General features: G+C 40.4%; 1 protein-coding gene across 3 annotated transcripts in view; it reads left to right on the top strand.

Moving 5' to 3' along the window:
- RCSD1 (RCSD domain containing 1) overlaps nt 1–24834 on the top strand; it is a 45639-nt gene that overhangs the window by 17560 nt on the left and 3245 nt on the right. For 2 of the 3 annotated variants that reach the window (XR_011918990.1, XM_072398384.1), the window contains exons 2-6: nt 12440–12541; nt 17832–17915; nt 18687–18758; nt 19573–19776; nt 22185–22640. Coding sequence is in view for 1 of the 3 variants with exons in the window: in XM_072398384.1 (XP_072254485.1) it covers nt 12440–12541; nt 17832–17915; nt 18687–18758; nt 19573–19776; nt 22185–22640 (918 nt within the window). In the remaining 2 variants the exon portion in view is untranslated. Of the gene's footprint in view, nt 1–811; nt 816–12437; nt 12542–17831; nt 17916–18686; nt 18759–19572; nt 19777–22184; nt 22641–24834 lie in introns of those variants that run through there. The other variant, XR_011918991.1, reaches the window with a different exon arrangement.

Raw genomic sequence — 24834 nt, forward strand, 5'->3', positions numbered from 1 at the left:
CGTTGTTCTGCCTTTTTCTGTATAAACAATGGAAGTTTGTAGGAGGGTGATGAGTGCTTGCCATTCTGCAATATAGTTATGTCAAATGTAAGAATGGATCATCTCAGGGGTGCCATATAATATATATATATATATATATACCCCCTATGTGCAATGTAGCACAGATAAGCATAGAATAATACAATAGCTACATATTCCATCAGATTCAGATGTGAATTTTGATCTCTGCATTTGTAATGTCATTTTACGGTTTATAATTGAACCTGCCAGCCACTGCAACAGGTACTTATGTCTACCTTTACACCTTTAGGATGCTTTTTTAAGCTCAAACTTTTGAAGTGAATATAAAAGTCAACCAGCCGAAATTTGCACATTTCCTCTTGTGTTCAACAAGTGTTTTTTCACGGTGCCGAAACCTGTGTCCCTTTCCCCGATCTTCTGTATCTGTGTCATGGATGTTCAGGCATTTAATGTTTCCTAAATGTTTTGCTGTATGGCAGTTACCGGCCTGTTAGGAAATGTGTACACTGCTTTATATCTGAAGCAATCATTGTCATTATGCAATGCCACAACTGCTACCAATGTTCCCTGTTTGTGTGCAGGGGTGGGGGTTTGTTTTTGGCAACCTAGTTGCAAAAACAATATCTGCCCGTGGGGGTTAGGAACTACCGGAGCTGCCAGAGCTGTTGTTCCCCTTGCAATGCATACGGAGGTGAGGGATTTCACTTTAGGGGGCATTCCCTGGTGGTGGGCAGAGCCATTATGGCGGGACTCAGAGTCCGGCCTAGTGTGCCCCCAGCCCAACCCGGAAATGGCCTATTGGCCATGAAAGTTTGCCGACCCCTGGCCTAGAGCAATGTTTCTCAACCAGGGTTCCTTTAGAGGTGGCTGGGGCTTCCTTGAGCAATTTGTCTCTGTTTAAGTGACACCAATTAGCTTTTTGGCTATCTGTAAGGGTGACATTTTTCCCAATGGTCTTAAGGGACATTCTGACCACCACACTAATATAGTGTGAGTATAGTAATTATAGCCCGGGTTTCACCAAGACCAGAAAGTTATCTCAAGGGTTCCCCCATGTTAAAAAGGTTAAGAAAGGCTGATCTAGTGGCTGTCTGTATTTAGCAATCTCTCTGCATTTATAATCGGGAACTGCTGAGATAAAAGTAGTCACACATGGGGTCTATTAATAAAGACGTTCACTGAAACATTTCCTGCTGGAGAATAAATGACTGCCATTGAAACACACAGACCTGGAAGATTCATTGCTTTATAAACAGACCCCATAGAATGGAATACTCTTCTTTTCTTTTATTGTTTTGGATAGAAGAAAATAAAAAGTGAATATGCAGAGTGTTGAACCCATATATATTTTTAAGCCGGTTGGTAAGAAGCTGTAGGTGGGTGACTGCCCCTGTATTGTGACCCACCTCTTCAGTAATTACACAAAAATAGCCGGGTGGTCACTGAAAAATGCCAAGTGGTGCGCCCAGCTAAAAGGGACTGGGGAGAAAATTGATACAAGGTGGTTACTTAATACAATATAAAATCAATGGATAATATGGTATAAAATAATAATACATAATAACAGTATTAAATATAATATAATAATAATAGGAATAGTAAATACAATATACTGTATGATGTTTCCTAATCATTCAAAGTACTGTATATCGAAAGCTGCGTACACACTTCCAATAATTATCGTTGGAAATGAATGACTGATCGGCTGAAAATCGTTCACAAAAAAAGGTGACCAACGACTCCGGCGAACAAGGATTGACGTTGGAAATGAACGACCGTCACAGCGGATCTGATTGGCCGGCGATCGTTCGCTATCTATCGTGTGTATGGTTGTTCAGTGATCGTGCATGTTTCTGCAAACTCTTCACACTTTCTCCTTTACATGTCACTTCCTGCATCGTTCTAACGATTCTATCCAGCGTGTGTACACTATTGGTGGATTATATTTGAACGACTGTATCGTTACAGCAGGTACAGAATTGTGCACAATAGGATCGTTCAAATATAATCGTTGATCAGTCGTAATCGTTCGTTTTCTAACGATAATTATTGGAAGTGTGTACCTAGCTTAATGCTAAAGCTTTTCTTTCTCACTTTGAATTGGGAAGGCTTTAAACACCATCAGGTTTTGTTCTTGCCATTTTTGTCCTGTTAGGTGGACTTTTCTTTATTTCCTGTCATGTAGGAAATGAGAAGAAATTTCTCCAAAATGAGAAAAAGTTTCTTTTTGGGGTTTGGAGCACCTGGCACAGTCATACCCTTGGGGTATATTTTAAAATGCTTATTGACTATTATTATTATTAATATTATTATTATGGATTTCTATATATTACAGGATTTATATAATTTATATAGTGCCAAACATATTACGCAGCATTGTACATTAAATGTTGCATCATACAACCAATGTGTTCTGGAGAAAGAACCCTTTCACAAATGACACAAATTTGCACTCAGGCAGCTTTTTGTTGCCGATGGGGCAGGTGAGGTCCCTTCTGCAATAAAACATACTTACCTGCCTGATTTCTGTATCTGCATATGCACAGGTCAGCATAGGAAGCCATCAGCCATCCCAGCTGCTGGGCCTGAATGAACTCCATGCCCGTGCAGGAGTTTCATCATCCCTGCCAAGGCCAATCAAAAGGACCCGAGATTGACCAGGACAGAAAAAGAAAGAAGACGGTGATGGTTATTTTATTGCAGAAGGGACATTGCTTGGACCTGCCTGATTGCAAATTTTTGATAAAAGGGTTTTAGTTCCACTTCATTATCCTGACGAAATACTTCTCTTAGCCCCTGCTCTTCCTCTTTACCCCACCCCAGCCCTGGAATAAGGGGTCTCTCAATGTCCTCTTATACAATGCAAGACCATAAGCAAGGGATCGGGTGAATAAACAATGAAGAGCTTCATAGAACCCATCATCCATCACATAACCAAGGATGTTCAACGTAACCCTGTAGACCCAATGAGTTCTACCAAAGGGGATTTTAGCAAACTAAAGTTCGGCATTAAGTTAGGCTTTCTTTGCTTACTGTCCTTGCATGCAGGCACTGAAGGCTGGAGGAGTAGGTAGCTTTTAGAAAGAGGGGACTAGTAGAGGACTCCGAAGGTTGATGATGATTATTTGCATTCCAATGATTAGGTAGGAAAGTAACACTTTCGAATGTGTGTTGGGACCATGGCATGATCACACTGTGGGATCGTATGAATAATAATTACACAAATTTTCATGGATACACAATGGGAACCCGTGGTTTGTCCATGCAGGACTTGGAGCTTACACAGAGCTGTTTCTCTCTCTGCCCCCATGTGATCACCACCATTAGTTAGCGAGTGACATGTTCCTCCATACCTGGAAGTACCGGGTATTTTAATTTCGCTCTCACCAGTCTAACAATTTGGCAGATTAGAAAAGGACAGGAATTATAAGCAGTTGGTGGGCTGCCATTGCATTGAGCCCATGGCTTTACCACACAAGGGCAAAGCGCGTTCCGTGATCATTGAGTGCCCCATTCTCGCGGCTGCTGCACCTGTTGGCACTCCTAAGTACAAATTGTTCACTGGGAAGAGGTGACCTGTGCACCAGTTCTATTTTCAGACCTATTTTGAAACACATATGAAGTCATCCCGGCTCTTGAACAGCAGTCTCTTTCTCTCACCGCAGCCTCAGCGAAATTTGTTGTTGGTTGTTTGATAATTGGTTCACTTCCCGCACGCTCTCCAGATGTTTCCTGTAGAACGCAGCTCGGGGAGCCGGTATAATTAACCCTGATTAGGGTACAAGATGTCTGCTGATGATTTGGTGGCTGGCTGCACCAGGCCTAGGACGCAAAGCTAAAGCATCAACCTGGACAAATTGATTGAAAATGCAAACCGTATGTGGTTCATTAAAAAAAACGCTTTATAACAGCAGCCATACTATTCTGAGTTCTTATTGTCATGTTACACAGAATATTTTCCTTCACTATGAAGATGCTGATCACCCAAGCTCCCCTTTCTATATAGGGACCAATTAGATTATACCCATGTGATTATGGGTAAAAATAATGGAGATAAATATGTGTATGGAGTTGCATACGTCACCTATACCCTCCTCCATGAGTGTGAGTAGAATGGATTCACTAAAGGATTTTAGACTGTTCACTTAGTAAATTATCACACCTCAAGGGTTCGTTCACTTAGCTTATCATGAGAACATCCTCAATGCTCAATCACATCCAAATTGATTTTTGCTTTTTGTTTTGTATTACCCAAAGCATGAAATCTGATGAAAGTGTTTTTTGTAGTGTAGGACAACTGTGTTAACATTCAATAGGAGTATAGCATGTTCACTTTCCCATAAAATATTCACCTATTTTATTTACTAGTTACTAGTTTTATTTATTTATTTTAATCTCTATTTCATGAAAAGTTACTTGGAAATATCCAATCACACAGGGTTTCCGCTTGCAAGTGGACAAAGAAAGTCAGCATAGCTTCATCTCATTCAGTGAGTAAACTAAAAATTCCCTGGCACAGTATACAAGCTTTTCACTATTATTATTATTTCATAGGTCAGGTATACATATGTAACATTGGGGTCAGTGTTTTCACAACTTCTACCCAAGATTCACACATTTCTTACATAAGATTTAAATTATGTGCAATTTATGTCATTTTTTTGTATTGAATCACCAGATATAAAATGTTAAATGTTTTCACTGTTTCTGTTTTGTAAACTTTCCCAATAAAAACATTTTGAACCATAAAAATCTGCCAAACTTGAAAAAAAACTGATAAATCGACACCCTAGGTTTATTTTTGGGTTTTCAGGCAAGCAGATTTTATATATAATGACAAATGTTTGTTTTATTGTTATGGAATGTAAGAGGGAACGTTTGGAATTCCTGTTTGTATTGCTATTTCCTCTTTTGTCATCACTTCTGTTTGTTTGATTGATTGATTGGAGGTGAGTACTGCTTGACCCGATCATTGTTTTCGATCAGAAAACCCCTCGTATCAAATGATCGCTGCAAGATATTGCTTTGATTTTAAAGGGGTTGACAGCAAAATCAATTGAACTTTGCAACATGTGCGCCCACAGTATAGAAACTACCCCTGCCCTCTGGTGAGTATGGGGCAAATACCCATTTATTAGAATCCCCCTGGGAGTGCTAGCATCATTCCTGATGGTCATTTGTCCCTGTTAGTGTGATGGGGAAACCCTGCTCTTTCTGCAACGAGTACTGAGACTGTTGAGAGCAGCTGATGTGAATGACACAACGATGACCCCAGAATACATCACATTCACCCTACACCGCACCCTCTGACTCCTGCAGCTTGCACATCACCGTCACTGGCTCTTTAAGCGTGCCATGGCTCACAGCAGGAGGGGGATTCAGCTGAGCACTCTGGGATTCTGTATAAGACACCATGTGACATGTTATTATCCCTGCTGATAACCAGTCACAGCGGTCACCCATTTATCGTTAATTCCATCGAGAAGGGAGGGTTACGGCCTGGTGGCCAGGCTCCGCCATGTATGCGCGGTCTGCTTGTTGTCAGGCTGCTGCATTGTGGCATTGTGTGTTCCGCTCCTCCGGCACCCTCTGGATTGTCACAGATGACCTATTCGGACCAGCTGTTCATCTCATAACATTCCGCTGGTAATCTTCAAGGACCGACGGGCATTTCTCCAATGCTTCTGGGATTCTTCATGATTCTGTGAGTTCTGGATTCTGAGCAGGTCGCTATTTTCATAAGTCGGATGAGTCGGTTTTGGATGCCTGCGTGCGGCTCTAGTGTAGCCCGGTCCCTGGTGGTGCTCACCATTACATTGACCCGTTTGGTTAATTTTTCCCCATGCCATCAGCTATTGGTGGTCATGTGACCCAGATGCATTACAATGTTACAATTTTTCTTGCTATATTGTTTCTCTGTTGTTTGTTCACTTACTAGTGATATACATTAGAATTGTATATACCACACTTGTTGTGTCACTTTTACTATAAGGAGGGGTCTTTATTTTAAACTTGGTGACTTGTAAGAGTCAGTAACAGCAAACTCGAACATTTAAAAGAAAATGGAAAGTTTGAAACATATTTGCAGATGCTGGTAATGTTTTGGTTGCTTATGGGACAAAATTGGTGGTGATGGTGTGGAGGGGGGGCGTTGTTCTGCCTTTTTCTGTATAAACAATGGAAGTTTGTAGGAGGGTGATGAGTGCTTGCCATTCTGCAATATAGTTATGTCAAATGTAAGAATGGATCATCTCAGGGGTGCCATATAATATATATATATATATATATACCCCCTATGTGCAATGTAGCACAGATAAGCATAGAATAATACAATAGCTACATATTCCATCAGATTCAGATGTGAATTTTGATCTCTGCATTTGTAATGTTATTTTACGGTTTATAATTGAACCTGCCAGCCACTGCAACAGGTACTTATGTCTACCTTTACACCTTTAGGATGCTTTTTTAAGCTCAAACTTTTGAAGTGAATATAAAAGTCAACCAGCCGAAATTTGCACATTTCCTCTTGTGTTCAACAAGTGTTTTTTCACGGTGCCGAAACCTGTGTCCCTTTCCCCGATCTTCTGTATCTGTGTCATGGATGTTCAGGCATTTAATGTTTCCTAAATGTTTTGCTGTATGGCAGTTACCGGCCTGTTAGGAAATGTGTACACTGCTTTATATCTGAAGCAATCATTGTCATTATGCAATGCCACAACTGCTACCAATGTTCCCTGTTTGTGTGCAGGGGTGGGGGTTTGTTTTTGGCAACCTAGTTGCAAAAACAACTTTTTGGCATTAACATGTTAATGTCATTACAATTGTTCTTAAACCTGCAGCTTGCAATGAGTGATCCTGGCATGAACGTCCTTGTTCCACCACTTCCTGTTAGAGAATGACAACTGTCCACCATGAGTGCTCCTGCGTTGTCACCTTGTGGTGGCGAAAAAAACATATTGTGCAGCAGGGTCCAATGTTGGAGGCTGGTTCAGATTAATGATGTGCAGACCTTGGAGGGAGTACATGTAGACAAGAAGTGGCATTTCCCTAGGGTTGTATAAATATGACAACAGAAGGTGTGCCCAAACATGGACAGGTATGGCTTCCACATGCCAGTGAAACGCAGCCTTGAGGAAGACGCTACAAATAGTTCCTCCCTGCGGTAGCCCCATAGCGAATGAATGGGGGCAGTAGTGAGCAATTCAGAACCACTCACTGCCACCTGCTGTCAAATCTGCAGAGCTGCGGTGTGAATAGCTGAGCAGCTGGCAAGGGGCGGGTCACTTGGAATCACCTGGGATCACCTGATCAAATTGCAAGTCTCCACCCACCCTTAAAAAGCCCTTTTAGGCAAGCAGGTTTCCCAACTTCAGGGTGCATTCGCTTTTTGGACTTATTGAAACCGTTAGGGTCATTATAAATTAAATCTTTGGTCCCTGTGATCACCCACAATGCAATTCTGTGCTAGCCATTGCTACAGGGCTCCCAATCTGCAGCTCTGTATTCATTAACAAACCAGAATTTTTCCAGATCCAAATTTGATCTATCAGCTTCTCCTAGTCTGGCTCAGACTTGGAGTAGGAGAAGAAGCATAAGGCTCCAATCTCGTGTGCAATAGAGGGCGCATGCTGACAGGAAGAGAGAGCAGAGTGACAGAAGATTAAGCTCATTCCTGTAATGCTCAGTCTCAGAGGACATCTGTCCCTGTAACCTATATGATAAGTAAAATTACTTTTTCTATCATTTCCTGTTGCTTCTCCAGTAGAGGAAGTGAAGGCAAATTTTACACACAGAAAAATATAATCAGAGGTTTTAACCTTTTGCTATTCTTTGGACTTATTACCCCCAGGCAGGCAATTAAGGGGACCCTTGTGCACCATCAGATATCTATAGGGGAGCGCTGTGATAGAGGAAACACACAAACTGCCCAAACTGATGCACACAATGGAATGAATTCCTAAACCGCTTATTCACACTCTGCTGGCCTCCAATGAGGCTGAATTAGTGGCGGCTTTCAGCCGATTACTGCCTGATCAGCCACTTGACAGCTTATGGAGTAAACGCTTAAAGCTCCGCTCACTTTGTATATAGCCAACTATGAACCATGAGACTTCCCATTGGATGCCCTGCCAGGGCCCCTATTGGAAATTTCTGGGGCTCTTGCTAGGGAAACTTCCTGAGCCCCTTACCCCATGTCTAAAATTTCCAACAATGCAGAAATCGAATGCTTTTAATTGGGGCCTGGTACAGAAGTCCTCTTTGTCCCCCCCTAAAGGCAGCTTTGTGCCCTGCACTGCCAATGCCGGTATTGAGGAAATGCTGAGCCGCCATGGTTATACAGCCTACTAAATATTATTAAGCCAAATTAAACAGCAATAGTAGAACTCAATCATCCAATCATAAATACCAGAGAATTGGATCCTTCCCAGTGGTGAACATAGCCAACATGGGCTCCTGTGCAGAACTGACTTTGTCCCCCATTTTCAAATTGACTTAGGGCCCCCGTGGGCTCCTGTAGTGGCTGAGGAGGGTACAGGGCTTTCGTTCTTGACACCTCCCTATGTCCGCCCCTGATACTTCCCAACAATGAAGGAGTGGAAGCCTCCTTAATAGCCTCTAATACCCGCATTGTCTCTCTTTACAGCCAGCATGAAAATCCCCAGTGGGGCATTGACATCACCCCCTTGGTCATGTGACTTGGGCTTTGTGATTGGCTACTAGACCTGTGCACGGTGTATTGTGGCTGGCTGATGGAGACCAGAGTGGTGCGGGACTATTGGCAAGATGGCTATCAAGGGTTTAGAAGGCCCTTTACAAAAGAATAAGCAAAGGTGATACGTTCCCTTTAACCCTGGGTCCTCAGTTATCTGTCATCCATGGTCCTTATTTCCTCCATTGAGATGACACAATCATGCAACCTTGTCCCCATCCTGTGTTATCATATTAACAGCTCTACGACTTTATTTTTTTACTCCTATTGGCATCGTAACAAAACTGACTGGCTCCTTGTGCTGCTTCTTCCTCCCCCTCTCTGAGCTCTACTACAGGGGACTGATACCAAGTCAGATTCAGGATTAAAGGATATTTTATTGCGGGCACAATGTATAGGTATTTGTTATTTCATGTGCACTTCTGTACAGATAATTCAGGAGGGATTGTGTAATTCTTATTACGAAATGTCTCTCTCTCTTGGCTTTTGTGGGATGACCTAGCATCTGAATGTTCTCAGAGATTAGGCCTTTATCTGACGCCGTGATAACTTTCACAGGGTTGGAAGTTTGGCAGCCGTATGACAGCTTGATGGAGAGTTGGGAAGGACACAAGGAAAGGAGTTGTGAGCAAAAGGTTCTGTTTAGTGTTACAATCAGAACTGGAAGGGAAAATACCATAAGGGGCCCCTTCAAATTCTGTTCTTAAAGCTGAACTCCAGGCAGAAAAAACTTTCATATAAGTATATAACACAAAAATATAGAAATGTGTAACCTTACATTACAATGGTGCAGAAGGCCCCGCCCACTACAAGCTTCCTGCCGAGAAATACAGGAGGGGGCGGATACAAGACCACTCACCTTGCACAAGAGGAGAGAGCAGAAGTGACCGGTCTTTTTTATAGGCATCTCGCAAAGATCTGGAAGAATACACATTGCCTTTTCTATTTGAACAAAATCGGCTTTTCCAGGTGTTCAGCTTTACATTCAATTTACAAACGTCAGCTTTATTCTAACTATGCAAGCGTATTTATCAAATCTTAGTGGGCTGAGCTGACAATACCGGTCATTTATTGCAAAATTAGGATTTTTATCTTGGTGTGTTAGCTTTGTAAATTCAGCCTAATGCATTTTTAAAATGGTTTCAGTACATTTCTGTGTATTTGTGTTGATTGTGGAGACATTAGACCAGCGGTCCACTACGGACCAGGGCAAAAAAAGAGACCGGGAGCGTCCGTCTTAATCCGCTGCAGTGTTGGCTGTGTCAGGAAGGATCTGTGTCCTCTCTTCTGCCATTTCGTTTATCCAATCACGCAAACTGGCTTTTGTCGAATGGCTGAAGGTAATGACAGAAGACAGGACATATCCTTTCTGCCAGATCATGGACTGCAATTGATGAGGAGCCTGGTTCGGCACAACTAAGCACCCGGTACCAGTTCATCGCCTGGTGGTTCCACAACACTTAGGCTGCGGTACACACATGCAATAATTGTTGTTGGAAAGAATTTTTAACACTCTTTTCCAACAAAAGACTGAAAGGTACATGAATGATCTCTGTACATACAGCACCATTCTGCTCTATGGAGAGAGGAGGGGGAGAACGACAGAGTGGCACCCCGCTGTGCTCTCTGCCATTCATTTTCATTATGATTGTTCCTCGTTCGTCGTCTGTGGATCCGCCGGGATGGTCGTCGGAATGACAGACAAGGAACACTGTACACATGCCCTGAGTCGATTATGGGACAAGAATCATCTGACCTGTGTACGTTGCCTTAGTCTCCATAAGCTCCTTCAGGACAGAGCTTTTTGATAACTCCTCTTAGCATCGGTGGCCATTGTTGTATCTCTATACAGTGGTGTTTGTTATCAGTGGAAATTTACAGAACAATCCGATTGGCTGCTGTGGGCTTCATCCAAAAAAAAAAATTAAGACAAAACTGTTCTAATTGCCAGTAATGGCAATGTTGTATCCTTCCTGCCTAGCATTCTGTGTAATAGGTTGTGACATCTGTTGGCATGGTACACATCAGCTTCTTGGCCTTTAAGCTATGTGCACGCAACTGTCATACAAATCAAATGATCCTCCGTAAACCAAAAAAAGTAAATAGTATGAAGCTTAATTGACCTCAACCATCCAATCAGGTACTATATTTCACTGTGAAAAGACTAAACTTCAATGAACGTGAGACTTAGAAGCTCGTTTCAGCAGGGCTCGTTAGAGCCACCCCTGTGTCCTAAAAATTTCCCACGCCGAGCTGTCCTATTTCCCATTATATACTACATACAGGGAGATAAGTCTTGTTTGCCGGAGTGAAATCTCTAGGGGACGGAAATAAGTTAACGCAAACAGGTCTTTTATCACTAAGACAGGATACAGGAAACAGACGTTGTTTCTTATTTACTAATGTGTTTGAAATGTGTACTGTATGTACTGCCCAGCTTGTTGTTTAACCCATTCTGGATGCCATTAACACCGACATGTTCAGACTAAATGTTGCAGTGTCTGTGTGCATCTGCCAACGTGACAAAAAGACGTTTGCCTAACTAAATATTTTTTTTTCCCTACTAGCCACTGGGCATATTTCACATCGACCATCACAATAATGAACCGTGAGCTGTGGATATTGTTAATAATGTCAGGGGTTGCCTAAGACCCGAAAGTTATTTCAAGGTTTTCCTATGTTAAAATAAGTTGAGAAAAGCTGGTCTATAGAAATGTCACTGCCTTGCAGCAGAGCTTACAATCTAATATCCTTACCATGGGAATTTGGGGGGGGGGGGGAAATCAGTTACTCTACTAGAATGTTTTTTGAATGTAGCAGGAAACTACAGTGCTGAAAGGAAACCCATGCACACAGGGAGAACATACAAACTTTAGTGCTGCAGTCTTTGTGCTAGAAGGCCAGAATGCTAGATACTGAGCAACGGTATCATTTTTGCATTTTTTGTTAATTTATGAATACCAGTGAAATATACGCATACAATATAAACATAGGGAAATATTTAAAGTGGAACTAAACTTAAAAAAAAATCTCACCTTTAATGTTGAAGATCCCTCAATGCCGCTGGACCTTCCTTCGATCTGATCCTGCGCAGTCCTGGAATCTTCTTGCTACATCACCCCCGATCTTGCGATCCGGTTAACCCTTTGTAAAGGGAAGGGCACAAATCATAGTATTTGGCAGCTGCCGAAGCAATGAGTTATTTTAATTCTGTAGCATCATTATTATTATTGTTACACAGTATTTATATAGCATTAACATATTACGCAGTGCTGTACAATGTCCATAATCATGTCGCTAGCTGTCCCTCAAAGAGGCTCACTTGTCTTTAATACAGTCTAAGATCAATTTAGAGGGAAGCCATTTAACCTAACTGCATGTTTTTGGGATGTACTATTGATGTGCTGGAGATGTAAATAAATGGGCCACTACCCCTTATAGTGGGAGGGAGACCAACTATATGAATAAAAAAAAATGTAAAAATATAAATATATATATATATATTATAAATTTATATATATATATATAATATATAACTATATAAAGGTATAAAGGCTTTTGATCAGAGTTCAGCTTAATATGAATCTGTCCCAGAGTAAAATTCACAGGGTTAAAAAAAGTTTTTGGTTTAGATGCACTTTATTGTACTGTAGAATGTAATTAAGAGTCTTTTCTTAATATATATTTGTCATGTTTCTTTTCTAGGGGAAGCCAGGGGAGAGCAGTCAAGCCGAAGAGGCAGCACCGCCATCTGTTGCTAAACTTGCTGGGTTATTTGGTGACAAGGTCAACAGCTCCAAGAAAGAGGTGACTACATCTACACAGTTATGTTCTTCTGTAGTATCATTAGTAATTTCTGTTTTACATTTTATTGTATTCAAACCAAAACTCAGAAACCAGTAATGCCAGTATTCCCATGGTGGGAAACTTCTCTGGTTGTCCTGTAGCCACCAATTATACTCAAGGCTGCACCTGTAAATGAGAATCAGAATGAATGACTGGTGGTGGAAAAACATATTACAGTTTAAAGGTTATCTGTAATGTATGTAAATCTGTGCTATGCCTTAAAATCCCTAAACAGTTCTTGACCCACTTACCTTTCTGACCTGATAGAAAAATACTCCCCTAGACGCTCTCTTCACTCCTCCAATGACTTACTAATGACTTCCTCACTCATAACCTCATCACACGCACGGGTCCAAGACTTTTCTTCTGCACCAACTCTCTGGAATGGTCTTTCATCTTTAAAACCCATCTTTTCAACCTCACCTACCTGTATTGTTCTGTCTCTTAAACCCTCACTACTCACCCACCATTCCATATCCCCCTTCTATTGTGTGATACTTCCCCGATCTCCTAGATTGTAAGCTCTTCGGGGCAGGGTCCTCTCCTCCTCCTGTGTCACTGTCTGTATCTGTCTGTCATTTGCATCCCCTATTTAATGTACAGGGCTGCGTAATATGTTGGCGCTATATAAATCCTGTTTATTATTATTAATATTATTAATAATAATAATAATAATAATAATAATAATATTAATATTAATCTATACATTTGACAAGAGAGAAATACACTGTATTTAGACAAACACAAAAATGGATTATGAGTTTGATATATATATATATATAATATATACCTATAGTATTGTGCACACTTGACTATCACACTTACTATATAGACAAAAATATGGGAATACCCCTCCAGATGATGAAGTTCAGGTGTGCCCAGTAAAAGTATTGGTAATTGTACAGGATACCAAGACATGTAAGAGATATGTGTCCCTCCATCCCTATGGTCACAGTTTGGGGAAGGCCCTTTTCTATACCACCATGACATTGAAAAGCCAGGTTCATAAAGACATCAGACCTGATTTATTAAAGCTCTCCATGGTTGGAGAGGATACACTATCATCAGTGAAGCTGAGTGATCCAACAAACCTGAAATGGATCTGGTCCAGGATTGAAAAAAATTTGCTAAGAGCAAACGACTTAAGAAATCCATTCCAGGTTTGCTGGATCACCCAGCTTTCCCGATGAACGTGTATCCTCTCCAGCCTTGAAAAACTTTAATAAATCAGGCCCATAGTGTTTCTCTCTTGGTGATGGCCATTTTGGAGAAACTTGTGTCCTTCACACAGCACTGACCTCAGATTTACTGAACACCTTTGGGAAGAATTAGAAGACCAACTGAAAGCCAGGTCTTCTCATCTGACAACCAGTAATTGGCACTTCTATTGATCTAAATGAAGATATGGAAATAAAAAAAGGAATGAACATCCTTCATACATATAAACTTCCCATAAAATACTGTAGAAGTAAATTTACACATTATTATTCAGTATTAATATGGTGCCAACATATTACAGAGCACTGTACAAAGTCCATAGTCACGCCACTAGCTGTCCCTCAAAGGAGCTCACAATCTAATGTCCCTACCATAGTCACATGCCATTGATACAGTCTAAGGTGAATTTTGGGGGAAACCCACACAAACACAGGGAGAACCAGCAAACTCCATGCAGATAGTGTCCTGGTCAAACCTGGGACCCAGCGCTGCAGAGGCCAGAGTGCTAACCACTGAGCCACCGTGCTTCCACATTACACAGAATTCATATACAATAACCTTTTAATTTTTGCTCGGCCTGTCTGTAAGCTGGACAGAACCAGTAAATTGCACTTGTTGCTTGGATTTGCTTTTTTATACTACAACATATTTCAGATTGTACCACTTGTTATTCATCTCCTGTTGGTTTTGTGGTCATCAGCCAGTGAATCAGAATTGTTGCAATCTGACTTGCTTTCATTTCCTTATTTTCTGTTTCCGTTTTATTTCTGTTTATCAGAAGTGATCACTTGAAAGATAATAGTGTAAGACCGAGGGTGAAACATGCTGAATAGCACAATGTGGCCCAAATTAACTAGATCTACATTTTCAGTATTGGATGATTGTAGGAAAGTTGAGTCCCATAAATTAAAGTATTAGGGGCTTCAGTAAGTGATAAAGGCATGAATAAAAAATACAAATTATTACATCAGATATTTACACGGTGCCTAGAGATAAATGTGATATTATTGAATATAAAAAGAAGTGACTACACCTTGAGCTATTATTGATTCATTTTCCATAACCCATCAGTATCTGACAGTGGCCAGTAGACTCTTTCCATCCATGGTTGATTCAATGGGCCTGATTTATTAAAGCTCTGGAGGGTGGAGAGGATACACTTTGATCAGTGAACCTGAATGATCAGGCAAACCTGGAATAGATTTCTTAAAAGTAATTTGCTATTTATTAGCAAATGTTTTCAATCCTGGACCAGATCCATTCCAGGTTTGCTGGATCACCCAGCTTCACTGATAAAAGTGTATTCTCTCCAGCCTTGGAGAGCTTGGAAGTCGCAATGCAGCCCCAAACTTCCTTCACCATGCTTCAAAATTAGTATCAGGTTCTTCTTGTCAAATGCTAATTTTAGTTTGTTCAATATGTGTCTACCTATATTACTGTGGACATACAACTCCGCTTTGATTCACCAGTCCGCAGAACATTGTCTCCGGTCTTTGCCTATATGACTTATAGCAAGCTGTAGTCTTATTGCACACCTACTATAAATGTTACATTCCGGAAATCCCTTTCTTATAGTAAAGCCATGTACTTTGATATAAAATATTGCAAAATGCACCACCTAATTTTAGAGACTTTTAATAGTCAGCACTTGGACTGAATTTGGGGGTCAGCCAAATGTGGACTAGCAGCCATTTGAAATCCATTCTTGGCAATTATTTCTCTTACAGTGGAATGATTGAACTTAGATCATTTAGATTCGTGTTAAAATCCTATGCAAGCCTCATAGTCATCTACATTCTTTTTCTTATATTTTGTCTTGTATCACGCATACCCCACATATCAATAGCAAAAATATCAACAGGCCATTGATATCTGAGGTTCTAATAGGACATGTTCTACCAGCATACATCCTAAAGAAATATTTAATATTGGCAACAAGGGATCTTTTTATAAAGCAGCGACTCTCACATTCACTGAAACGATGGAGAATTTTCTAGGTCCATGTGTTTCAATGACAGCAATTAAATCTCCATGATGGAAAGTTATAAATACTGAACACTTGATTCTAATGTCATGCACTTGAATTGGTAACAAATGTAGTGGTGTACTTACTTTATCACTTTGTGAAATATCTGAATTTTCGATAACTTAGATTATGAGAAATATCCCAATATCCCATACAAATTTCTTTATCTGTAGACGCAGTTTGCATAACAATCTAATATTTGCCTATGCAAATATGCTAAAAAAACACCTTTTCCACTTCTCTAAATGATCTCTATGTATAAAAATTATGAAATCAGCTTTCTGTACTCCTCCTAACAGCAGAACTCTAGACTGCTCTATTTATAAAACAGGGAACTTTAGACAACTCTATTTATAAAACAGGGAATCTGACATTCCCTTAAACATTCACTGATAGGAATTTTCCAGGATCCAAGTGTTTCAATGGAATTAATGCATTCCATCAGTGAATACTTAAGGGAATGTCAGATTCACTGTTTTATAAATAGTGTTTGCCATTTAAGACTTACTGTATAGTTATGTAAAGGGAACATAGTTAAAAAAAAAAGAAAGCACAGAAAAAAACTTTATCAGTATGCTGGTGCCCCTTATTGTCCAATCAAAAGAGCAGGGAGCTGGCCTAACAGATATTTTTTCAGCTAAAACTGTTTACATATCAGTCAATGAACAAAGGTAATACATTTTTGTTCCTGAAAGTGGCTCCTCCTGTGCATTTCTTAGCTGAGCAGGTCCAACCAGGAAAATACTTCTTACAGACCATATAGCTTCTATACTCTGCTCTGTGTTAGTCAGTCAGTTAGTCTGTCAGTTAGCATGGAAAGGTTGGCACAAACACAAAATATTTCAGGAGCTGGATAGTGACATTTTCTCTTACAAGCAAAGGATATGGTCGTGTTATTTGTGTATATTTTATTTGATTGAAGTTTAAAGTGGGGGGGGGGGGGGTATGATCACCTTGTATAAATACCGTATATAAATGGTCCATAAGAGAACTCTCCTACCGATTATTCACGTTAAGATCATTACAAAGCACAAGGGGGCGCTCTTTGCATCTGGAGGAGAATAAGTTATCTCCGGATAAGGAAGGGATTCTTAACTGTAAGGTGTGAAAATGTGGAATCGGCTCCCTCGGGAAGTATTTTCAGCAACTACTATAGATTGCTGGATGATTTCTAGAAGCACAGAATATAAAGTTCTAAAGTAAAGATATCAAAGACTGCTAATCTAGGAAGGGATCAATGGATCAAGAAGGAATGTTTTTTCCCCTGTTGGAGCAAATTGTACCAGGGTTTTTTTTTTTGCCTTCCTCTGATCAACTATGTCCATAGAGTTTTATATCTGGGATATGTTTATTTCCCTAGTGGTTGAACTTGATGGACTTAAGTCTTTTTTCAACCTAACTTTGTAAGTTGCAATGGTAGTGAAATGACACAGCTGCATAAAAGCAGAATAGAATGCTGGTTGGAAAATTAATTTTTCATACTTCAAAACCTTGGTAAATTTGTCCTTAATCCTTTGCATATGCTGAACAGGGGCCTGGACATCTCCAACTTTACCCCTGTCCTTTCTATTGTCAATATGTGCTCTTGTTGGTTTTTGAATGAGACCGAGTTTAGTACTGCAGAGGTTGGGGCCTCCTGTGCACCCGTGATATGTACATAGGTGCACTTGTCATCAGGAGGCTTCCAGGCCACATAAAAGTTTTTTTTGAGAACTATAAAAGTAATTGTATGACTGTTTGCAGGATAAAATGGAAAAATATGAAGCATTCCAGCTTCTGCACGCTTGCTATGTGAGAAGGTAGGGGTTCTGTGTAATTAGCCAGTTTGCCCTACTCCAAAACATTCTGTTTACACACCTTTTTGCATTTACAATATGAACATTGCAAACAATTAAAGATTAACTTTACATATTCTGTCTGGTGTGCTTTGGGCCTGGTAAGAATAAGTTTTAAAATTAGTGATGTTCTCCTTGATATAATCATAGGGAATCTCATGTCTTTTCTCAGGTTCCACCGCACAAACCCACAAGAAGGAAACCACCTTGTTCCCTTCCCATAGCCAAAGCTGAAGCTACCAACAATGGCGATGAGGTCAGTTCCCTCTCTAAAAGCATAAGGGGGCCTGTGAATGGGGATCTGTGTTCACATGAGAACTGTTTTTGTCCCTTACAAGTAAATAGGAATGCAAAAGCAGCTTGAAGCAACATGGTGAGGATTAGAAGGAGACCAAATGTAGGTTAGAAGGAGGTCAGCTGACGGTCGGAAGACTGAATTTAGGTCGGAAGAAGGTCAACTTCAGGACAGTAGAAGATCACCTACAGCTCAAAAGGAGGTCAACTGTTGGTTGTTCCAAACTAACTACAAGACAGTGTTTCACAACCAGGGTTCTATGGAACCCTAGGGTCCTCCGGGGGTTGTTAGGGGCTCCTTGAGCAATGATCTTTTTGGCTATCTATAAGGGTGACATTCTTCCCAAAGGCCAGCAATGTAAGAGGAATTCTTCCCAATGATCACCACACTAATATACTGTGAGCTGTGGATATAATAATTATAGAAGGAGTTCCCTGAAGACCTGAAAGTTATTTCAAAGGTCCTAATGTTAAAAAGGATTGGAATAGACCAAGAAATCTGGGATGTTGCTCTGCCCCTTGTAACTTTTTTTTAGTCTTGGAGCATCCAAGACATCTAAGACTTCAGGGACTCATTTATCCCAACAAGCTTCACCTCCAACCTAAATATTAATTTGAATATAATCTTCACAGAGCCCATTAGATAAGGATGATGCTCTTTGTAGTTATATTACTGGTCAGTGCTGGATATCTTTTATATTTACATCTTGTTCTTTTTTTTTGTTTTTTGCAGAAACTGTCTCCTCCACACACACAGATGCCTAGAATCAAGGTGAAGAGTTCTCCTCTTATTGAGAAGTTACAGGTGAGTGGAAATAAGGATACAGCTATTTAAACAACTCACATGTGACAGTAAGATATTTAGGGCTTACTCCAAGGGATTTTTGTTTGCTTGAAATTAGTTCTATAGAAATGCATATGCATCTGAAAGCAGGTTGAAGGAAGGTGGGAAGGAGGTCAGTTGAAGGTCATGTGCATGATCACAGAAGTATTTTAAACAAAAAGCCTAAAGCCTGGGAACACAGGCCTAAAAGCACTATATAATTAATTGCCTTCATGTAGGGGTAGACACCTGCAACAGGTTAGGCAAAAGAAGAAACTTCCTTGGAAACTTTAGCAACAAAGTGGGCGTAAAACAAGTAGGCGACCTATGCTACTGATGTACATCTCAGCTCATGGGGGGTGTACTTTGGCCTTTTTGCCTTGGTTGGTAAAGGATCTTGTTTTACCTCCTAGATGGGGAAATTCCCCACCCAACCAATGTTTTATACGTTTTCATTATCATGATTATATTAATATCAATAGATGACATAAAATTATGTAATAATACAGAATAGTGCATAATACAAAATTGTTTTTGCTACAAAGAAAATATTTCTTGTTTGGATTACATTGGATTACAGTGCCCTCTTGTGGACAAATAACAAAAGCGCTCCAAATGTATTTATCATTGCAATAATAAATTAATAATATTTGAATGTATACCAAGATACCAAGGATCTTAAAAACTGTTAAGTTACATTTAATATTTAAAATGATAATTTTAGTTGCATTGAATGATCAGATTGATATGTGTGTGTCTATCTTAACACTGAGCACAACTGTTCTTATATTTTCAGGCTAACTTGGCATTCGCTCCTGCATCTCTTCTTCCAGGACCATCGCCTAAGAGCCCTGGTCTCAAAGTTATGGCCTCACCATTCAACAGCCCACCTTCTACCCCCAGCAGTCCAGGCCTTCACCCACATACCAGCGAATCAGAGGAATCTCCAGTCAGCTTTGAGCAGCCACCAGAGGGCACTCCTCTCTCAAGCTACACAAAGGTTATTATTGATGAATGTAGAATCCTTGCACTGGTGCAGAATTCATAGCACAAGGCTTAATTTATACTGTGGGGGTGCATTATTATTATTAATATTATTGTTTTTATTATTATTTCTATTAATAATATTAATAATAATAATAATAATAAACAGTAGTTATAAAGCCCAACATATTATGCAGCCCTGTACATTAAATAGGGGTTGCAAATGACAGACAGTGACACAGGAGGAGGAGAGGACCCTGCACTGAAGAGCTTACAATCTAAGAGGTGGAGGAGGTATCACACAATAGGAGGAGTATATAGAATGGTGGGAAGTAGTGAGGATTTAAGAGATAGAAGAAGACGGGTAGGTATGAAAAAATGGGTTTAAGGGCAGAAAGGAGCAGAAAGTAGGAGCAAACTGAATAGGACGAGAAGACCATTCCAGAGAGTCGGGGCAGCCCTAGAAAAGTCTTGGAGTCTATGCAAGGCCACTTGTGCTGCTGTCCATTGTGACACTGATCTTATAGGGCAGAGCACAAGAATTCATGTAGCAGAATGGTATATCTACACCCGATGAGGAATCACGATGAGCCTGATTTATTAAAGCTCTCCAAGACTGGGGAAAATAGACTATCATGGGAGAACCTGCATGATCCAGACACCCTTGAATGGATTTCTTAAAAATAATTGGCAATTTATTTGCAAATGTTTTCATACCTGGAGCAGATCCATTCCAGGTTTGCTGAATCAACCTGGCTCCTCTATGATAGTCTATCTTCTCCAGTCTTTCAGAGATTTAATAAATCAGACTCATAGTGTGAATGAGCCTTTACAGATTGTAAAAGAAATGCAATGAGCAAGCTGGGGTTATCCCACAGGCATCATTAACTTGTTCATTGATGAGTTTAACAAGCATTCCACAAGCTGCTCTGAAAGGTTTAACAAGCTTGTAAACACATCTTTTTTCCAGAGTTTCCATGTATTGGTCTCGTGCTGTATGGTACTAAAACAATGACGTGTGCGTCTGTGCTTAAGAACTACTATGGTTGAGTTAAATCCAAATCCAAGGAACATCTGATTGCTTCACGGGTTCAGCAATGAATTTTTTCCCCCTGTTGGAGCAAATTGTACCAGGGTTTTTTTTCCTTCCTCTGAATCATCTAGGTCTATAGAGTTTTATATCTGGGATATGTTTATTTCCCTAGAGATTGGACTTGATGGTCTTTTTCCTTTTTTCAACCTAATTATGTAACTATCATTTCCCCCAAAATTTAGGTAAAAAAAGGGAAACTTTGACAAAATGTCACCATTCTCAATGGAGTTAAAAGGTTCCATGGGTTTAAAATGGTTACAAAAATACTGGAACTATCCTGCTACCAAAAATACATCATAAAGGGATACAGTAATAACAATCAAAATCGTAAAAAAGGAGAAAAAAATAAAAACACTAAAACAATAAAAAACTAACACCATATTGCCATGCGGCCCAATCTTTTAATATCAACTGCATGCAGAAATTCAGTTCAGTGTGTTTTTTTTCTTTGTTGTTTGTTATGGTGCAGCACAGGTGAACATTGAGGTATGTTGATATTGTTTTTATTAATATTATTATTGAAAAGTATTTATATAGCCCCAACATATTACGCAGCGCTGTACATTAAATAGGGGTTGCAAATGACAGATGGATACCGACAGTGACACAGGAGGAGGAGAGGACCCTGCCCCGAAGAGCTTACAATCTAGGAGGTGGGTGAAGAATCACACAATAGGAGGGGGAAATCCATACGTAGTATAACACACATCTGTCGCAGCAGCATAGATGTGAGCCCAGCCATAAAGCGTACCTAAACTTAGAAATTTCACTTTACATAAAAGGGTAAACAACCCTTGTATGTAAGATAAAAATTCTGTTTTGTTTTAATTTTTTTAGGTGCAACACCCTTTTTTATAAAAAAAAAGGATGCAGCACTGCCCCCTAATTCTCGCTTAGGGGAATGGGAGCGCAAAGCTTCCCGGGATACCTACGTCACGTTATCCAGGAGGCTCTTTTGTGCTCCTTCTGTGCATGCCCAAGCATCTCGGCATGCGCAGAATGAGCCTTTTTGTGCAAATAGAAAAATATGCCGATCCCAAGATTTTTTTTGCGCATGGTCGGGTGACGTAGGAAGAAGAACCCGGAAGAAGAGGAGAAAATGGCAACGCCCAGAGCGCTGGGACAGATTCCCGGACAACGCGGGATCAGATAAAAGACACCCCTGAATGAATCGGACTCCCTGCGGGATTGAAGGTGTTTTTTTTGGCAGTTTTTAGTTTAGTTCCTTTTTAAAACGTTTTACCTTTCCCAACTATATCCAAAAAAGTAAATGTCTATAGTTAGCTCTTTGCATCAATCCAGGTCACTAATGTTGTATCATGTACTCCCAGGTTCGTACCAGAGGCTCCTTAAAAAGACGACCCCCAAGTCGGAGGTTTAGAAAATCACAAACTGATATGGACTTTGATATGGATATCATGAACACGACCCCTAAAGAAAATGGGGATAAAGTAAAAGAAGAGGGCCCTGAGAGTTCAAAGGGTAAAGATGACACCTGCGAGACAGACGCGGCGTCACATGAACCAGTGGAAAAGTCATCGGAGAGTCGGCAGGATGACCCTGGAAAGGCAGAGAAAGAAGTAGACAAAGAGACACAGGATAAAGAGGGATCGCCCAGCACAGCGGAGAGGGAAAACCCCAACAAAGAGGAAGCCACATCGGATACAAATGACATAGACTCACCAATCACTAAAGAGGAAATAGCCAATGCAGAGGACGATAATGAAAAGCCAAGCGATGAACAAGAGAAGGAAGAGAGCAGCAAGCCTAGCAAATCAGATGGTGATGTAAGTGGTAGTATTGTTTCCGACTATCTTCTTCTAGCACAGAACCCCTTCCCCTACATTAAGGAGAAGAGAGAGAGATGTTCTGTAGTCCTAGAAGACGTTAGATAAACTGCACAGGTGAAGCCCCTGGATAGGAGATAAATATTAGATGTTTCTATTTCTAATCGATTGATCAATAATCAGAAAATCAATTAGAAAGGTTAGAAATTGCCATTGGATCTGCTTGTGTGTACTAGGCCTAAGCTACTAAACAGTACCAGTACCCAGTGACACTGAAATCCCTTGGAATCAATAGATTGCAATGAGCTTAGTCCTTAGGACCATATCATGTTATTATTATTCGACAGTTTTTATATAGTGCCAACATATTATGGAGTGCTGTACATTAAATAGGGGAGCCTTCCTGTCCCTGGTCACAACTGGCCAGCGACAGGATCGGTAACAAACCACTTGTTGGTTTCAATAACCCTATTTAATGTACAGTGCTGCATAATATGTTGGCGCTATATAAATACTGTTTGATAATAATGATAATAATTTGCCCCTTTGCTGGACTAGCAAGTTATTGTTATTATTATTAATATTAATAATAATAAATAGGATTTATATAGAGCCAACATAATACGCAGCGCTGTACATTAAATAGGGGTTGCAAATGACAGACAGATACAGACAGTGACACAGGAGAGGACCCTGCCCCGAAGAGCTTACAATCTAGGAGATGTTGCTTTGTTACTGCTCTATCTCCACTAGTGAGGGAAATTTGGCAGCTGTACATGGCCAAAGGAATGGGCTGCAGCTGGAGCACGAAAGGTACTGAGCTGCAGGTCATCACGTTTCTGGTAGGCCTGGGGCAAATGACCTTTTTAACCCAAGCCCTGAGAACAAATTTCTAGTTGATTACCTGAGAAGTGAGAATCTGTTACCTATTCAGGATAAAGTGATGAACTTATACTTACAGTGTCTCATTGTCATTCCTCCTGCCAAAATAACACCGGTAAGCTTAGCGAGAGAGGTAGCTTATCATGGCCGGAGGTCCCATGCTTCAGGAAGTCTGTAGTCACATACATGGAACTGGAACTGCAGAGATACTGTAGGAAATAATATAACAGAATTAAGGGATGGGCCTAAAACATAATCACTTTGCCCCATATATAGGTCAGTTTAAGAGAATATTAAGATCTAAGCATTTTGGTGCATTGGTTTAAGGCAGCCTTATTCAACCTATTTAAAATGAACCCTTGAAAAAACTTTTAGGTCTTCAGGGACCCCCTTCTATAATTCCCATAGCCACAGCGCACAGTATATTAGTGTGGTGGTCAGTGGGAAGAATTCCTCTTAAATTGCTGGCCATTGGGAAGAATGTTACCATTACAGATTACCATTGGTTTCACCTAAACTACCCTGAGATTCACACATTGCGCAAGGATTCGCTAGCAACCTAAGGGGGAACCCTTGTTGAGAAATGGTTACAAAGCAAAACAAGTAGCGCTGTAATGTATTATTGCATGTTATTAGTGCTTAGCTAGTTACTGTGCACTGCGCCTCAAAACCGCATTGCCTTAGTGCATTGGGATGCCATTCATAATGCAACCCACTAATGGAAATCCTAAATGGGCTGCTTGGGTACCACAACAGACCAACAAATGTGCATTCTGCATTTTTGTCAGCACACTGCATCACACGGGCACTGATGGTGCATTGTGGTGCCAATAAATTAAATGGAATCACATACAACTCACATCCCTATTTAATGTACAGCGCTGCGTAATATGTTGGCGCTATATAAATCCTGTTTATTAATAATAATAATAATAATAATAATAAACGCCCTTACTGAATCCCAATGGTGTGCATTGGTAAAAAAGTGACACAAGAATCATGCCAGGTGTTAAACTAGAAGACTGGGCTCAATAACAGAGTGTAATAGATTCACCCTTCAGATTCTGGACCTTGTGTTAGTGACATGGCAGGTTTAGCTCAGTAGTAAATAGACATGTGAATTCTGATTTCGGAGATACGGCTAAGAAGAACACAGAGCTGTACTTTACACTGTTCTCCCTAAGCCCTTTTAGCTGGGCGCACCACCCGGCACTTTTCAGTTACCACCCGGCTGTTTTTGGGTGGTTACTGAAAAGTTGGATCACAATGTAGGGGCAACCACCAGCCTACAGCTTCTTCCCACTCAGCTTAA

This window comes from Pyxicephalus adspersus, chromosome 1 (assembly GCF_032062135.1).
Source record: "Pyxicephalus adspersus chromosome 1, UCB_Pads_2.0, whole genome shotgun sequence".
In the NCBI taxonomy this organism is placed as follows: Eukaryota; Metazoa; Chordata; class Amphibia; order Anura; family Pyxicephalidae; genus Pyxicephalus; species Pyxicephalus adspersus.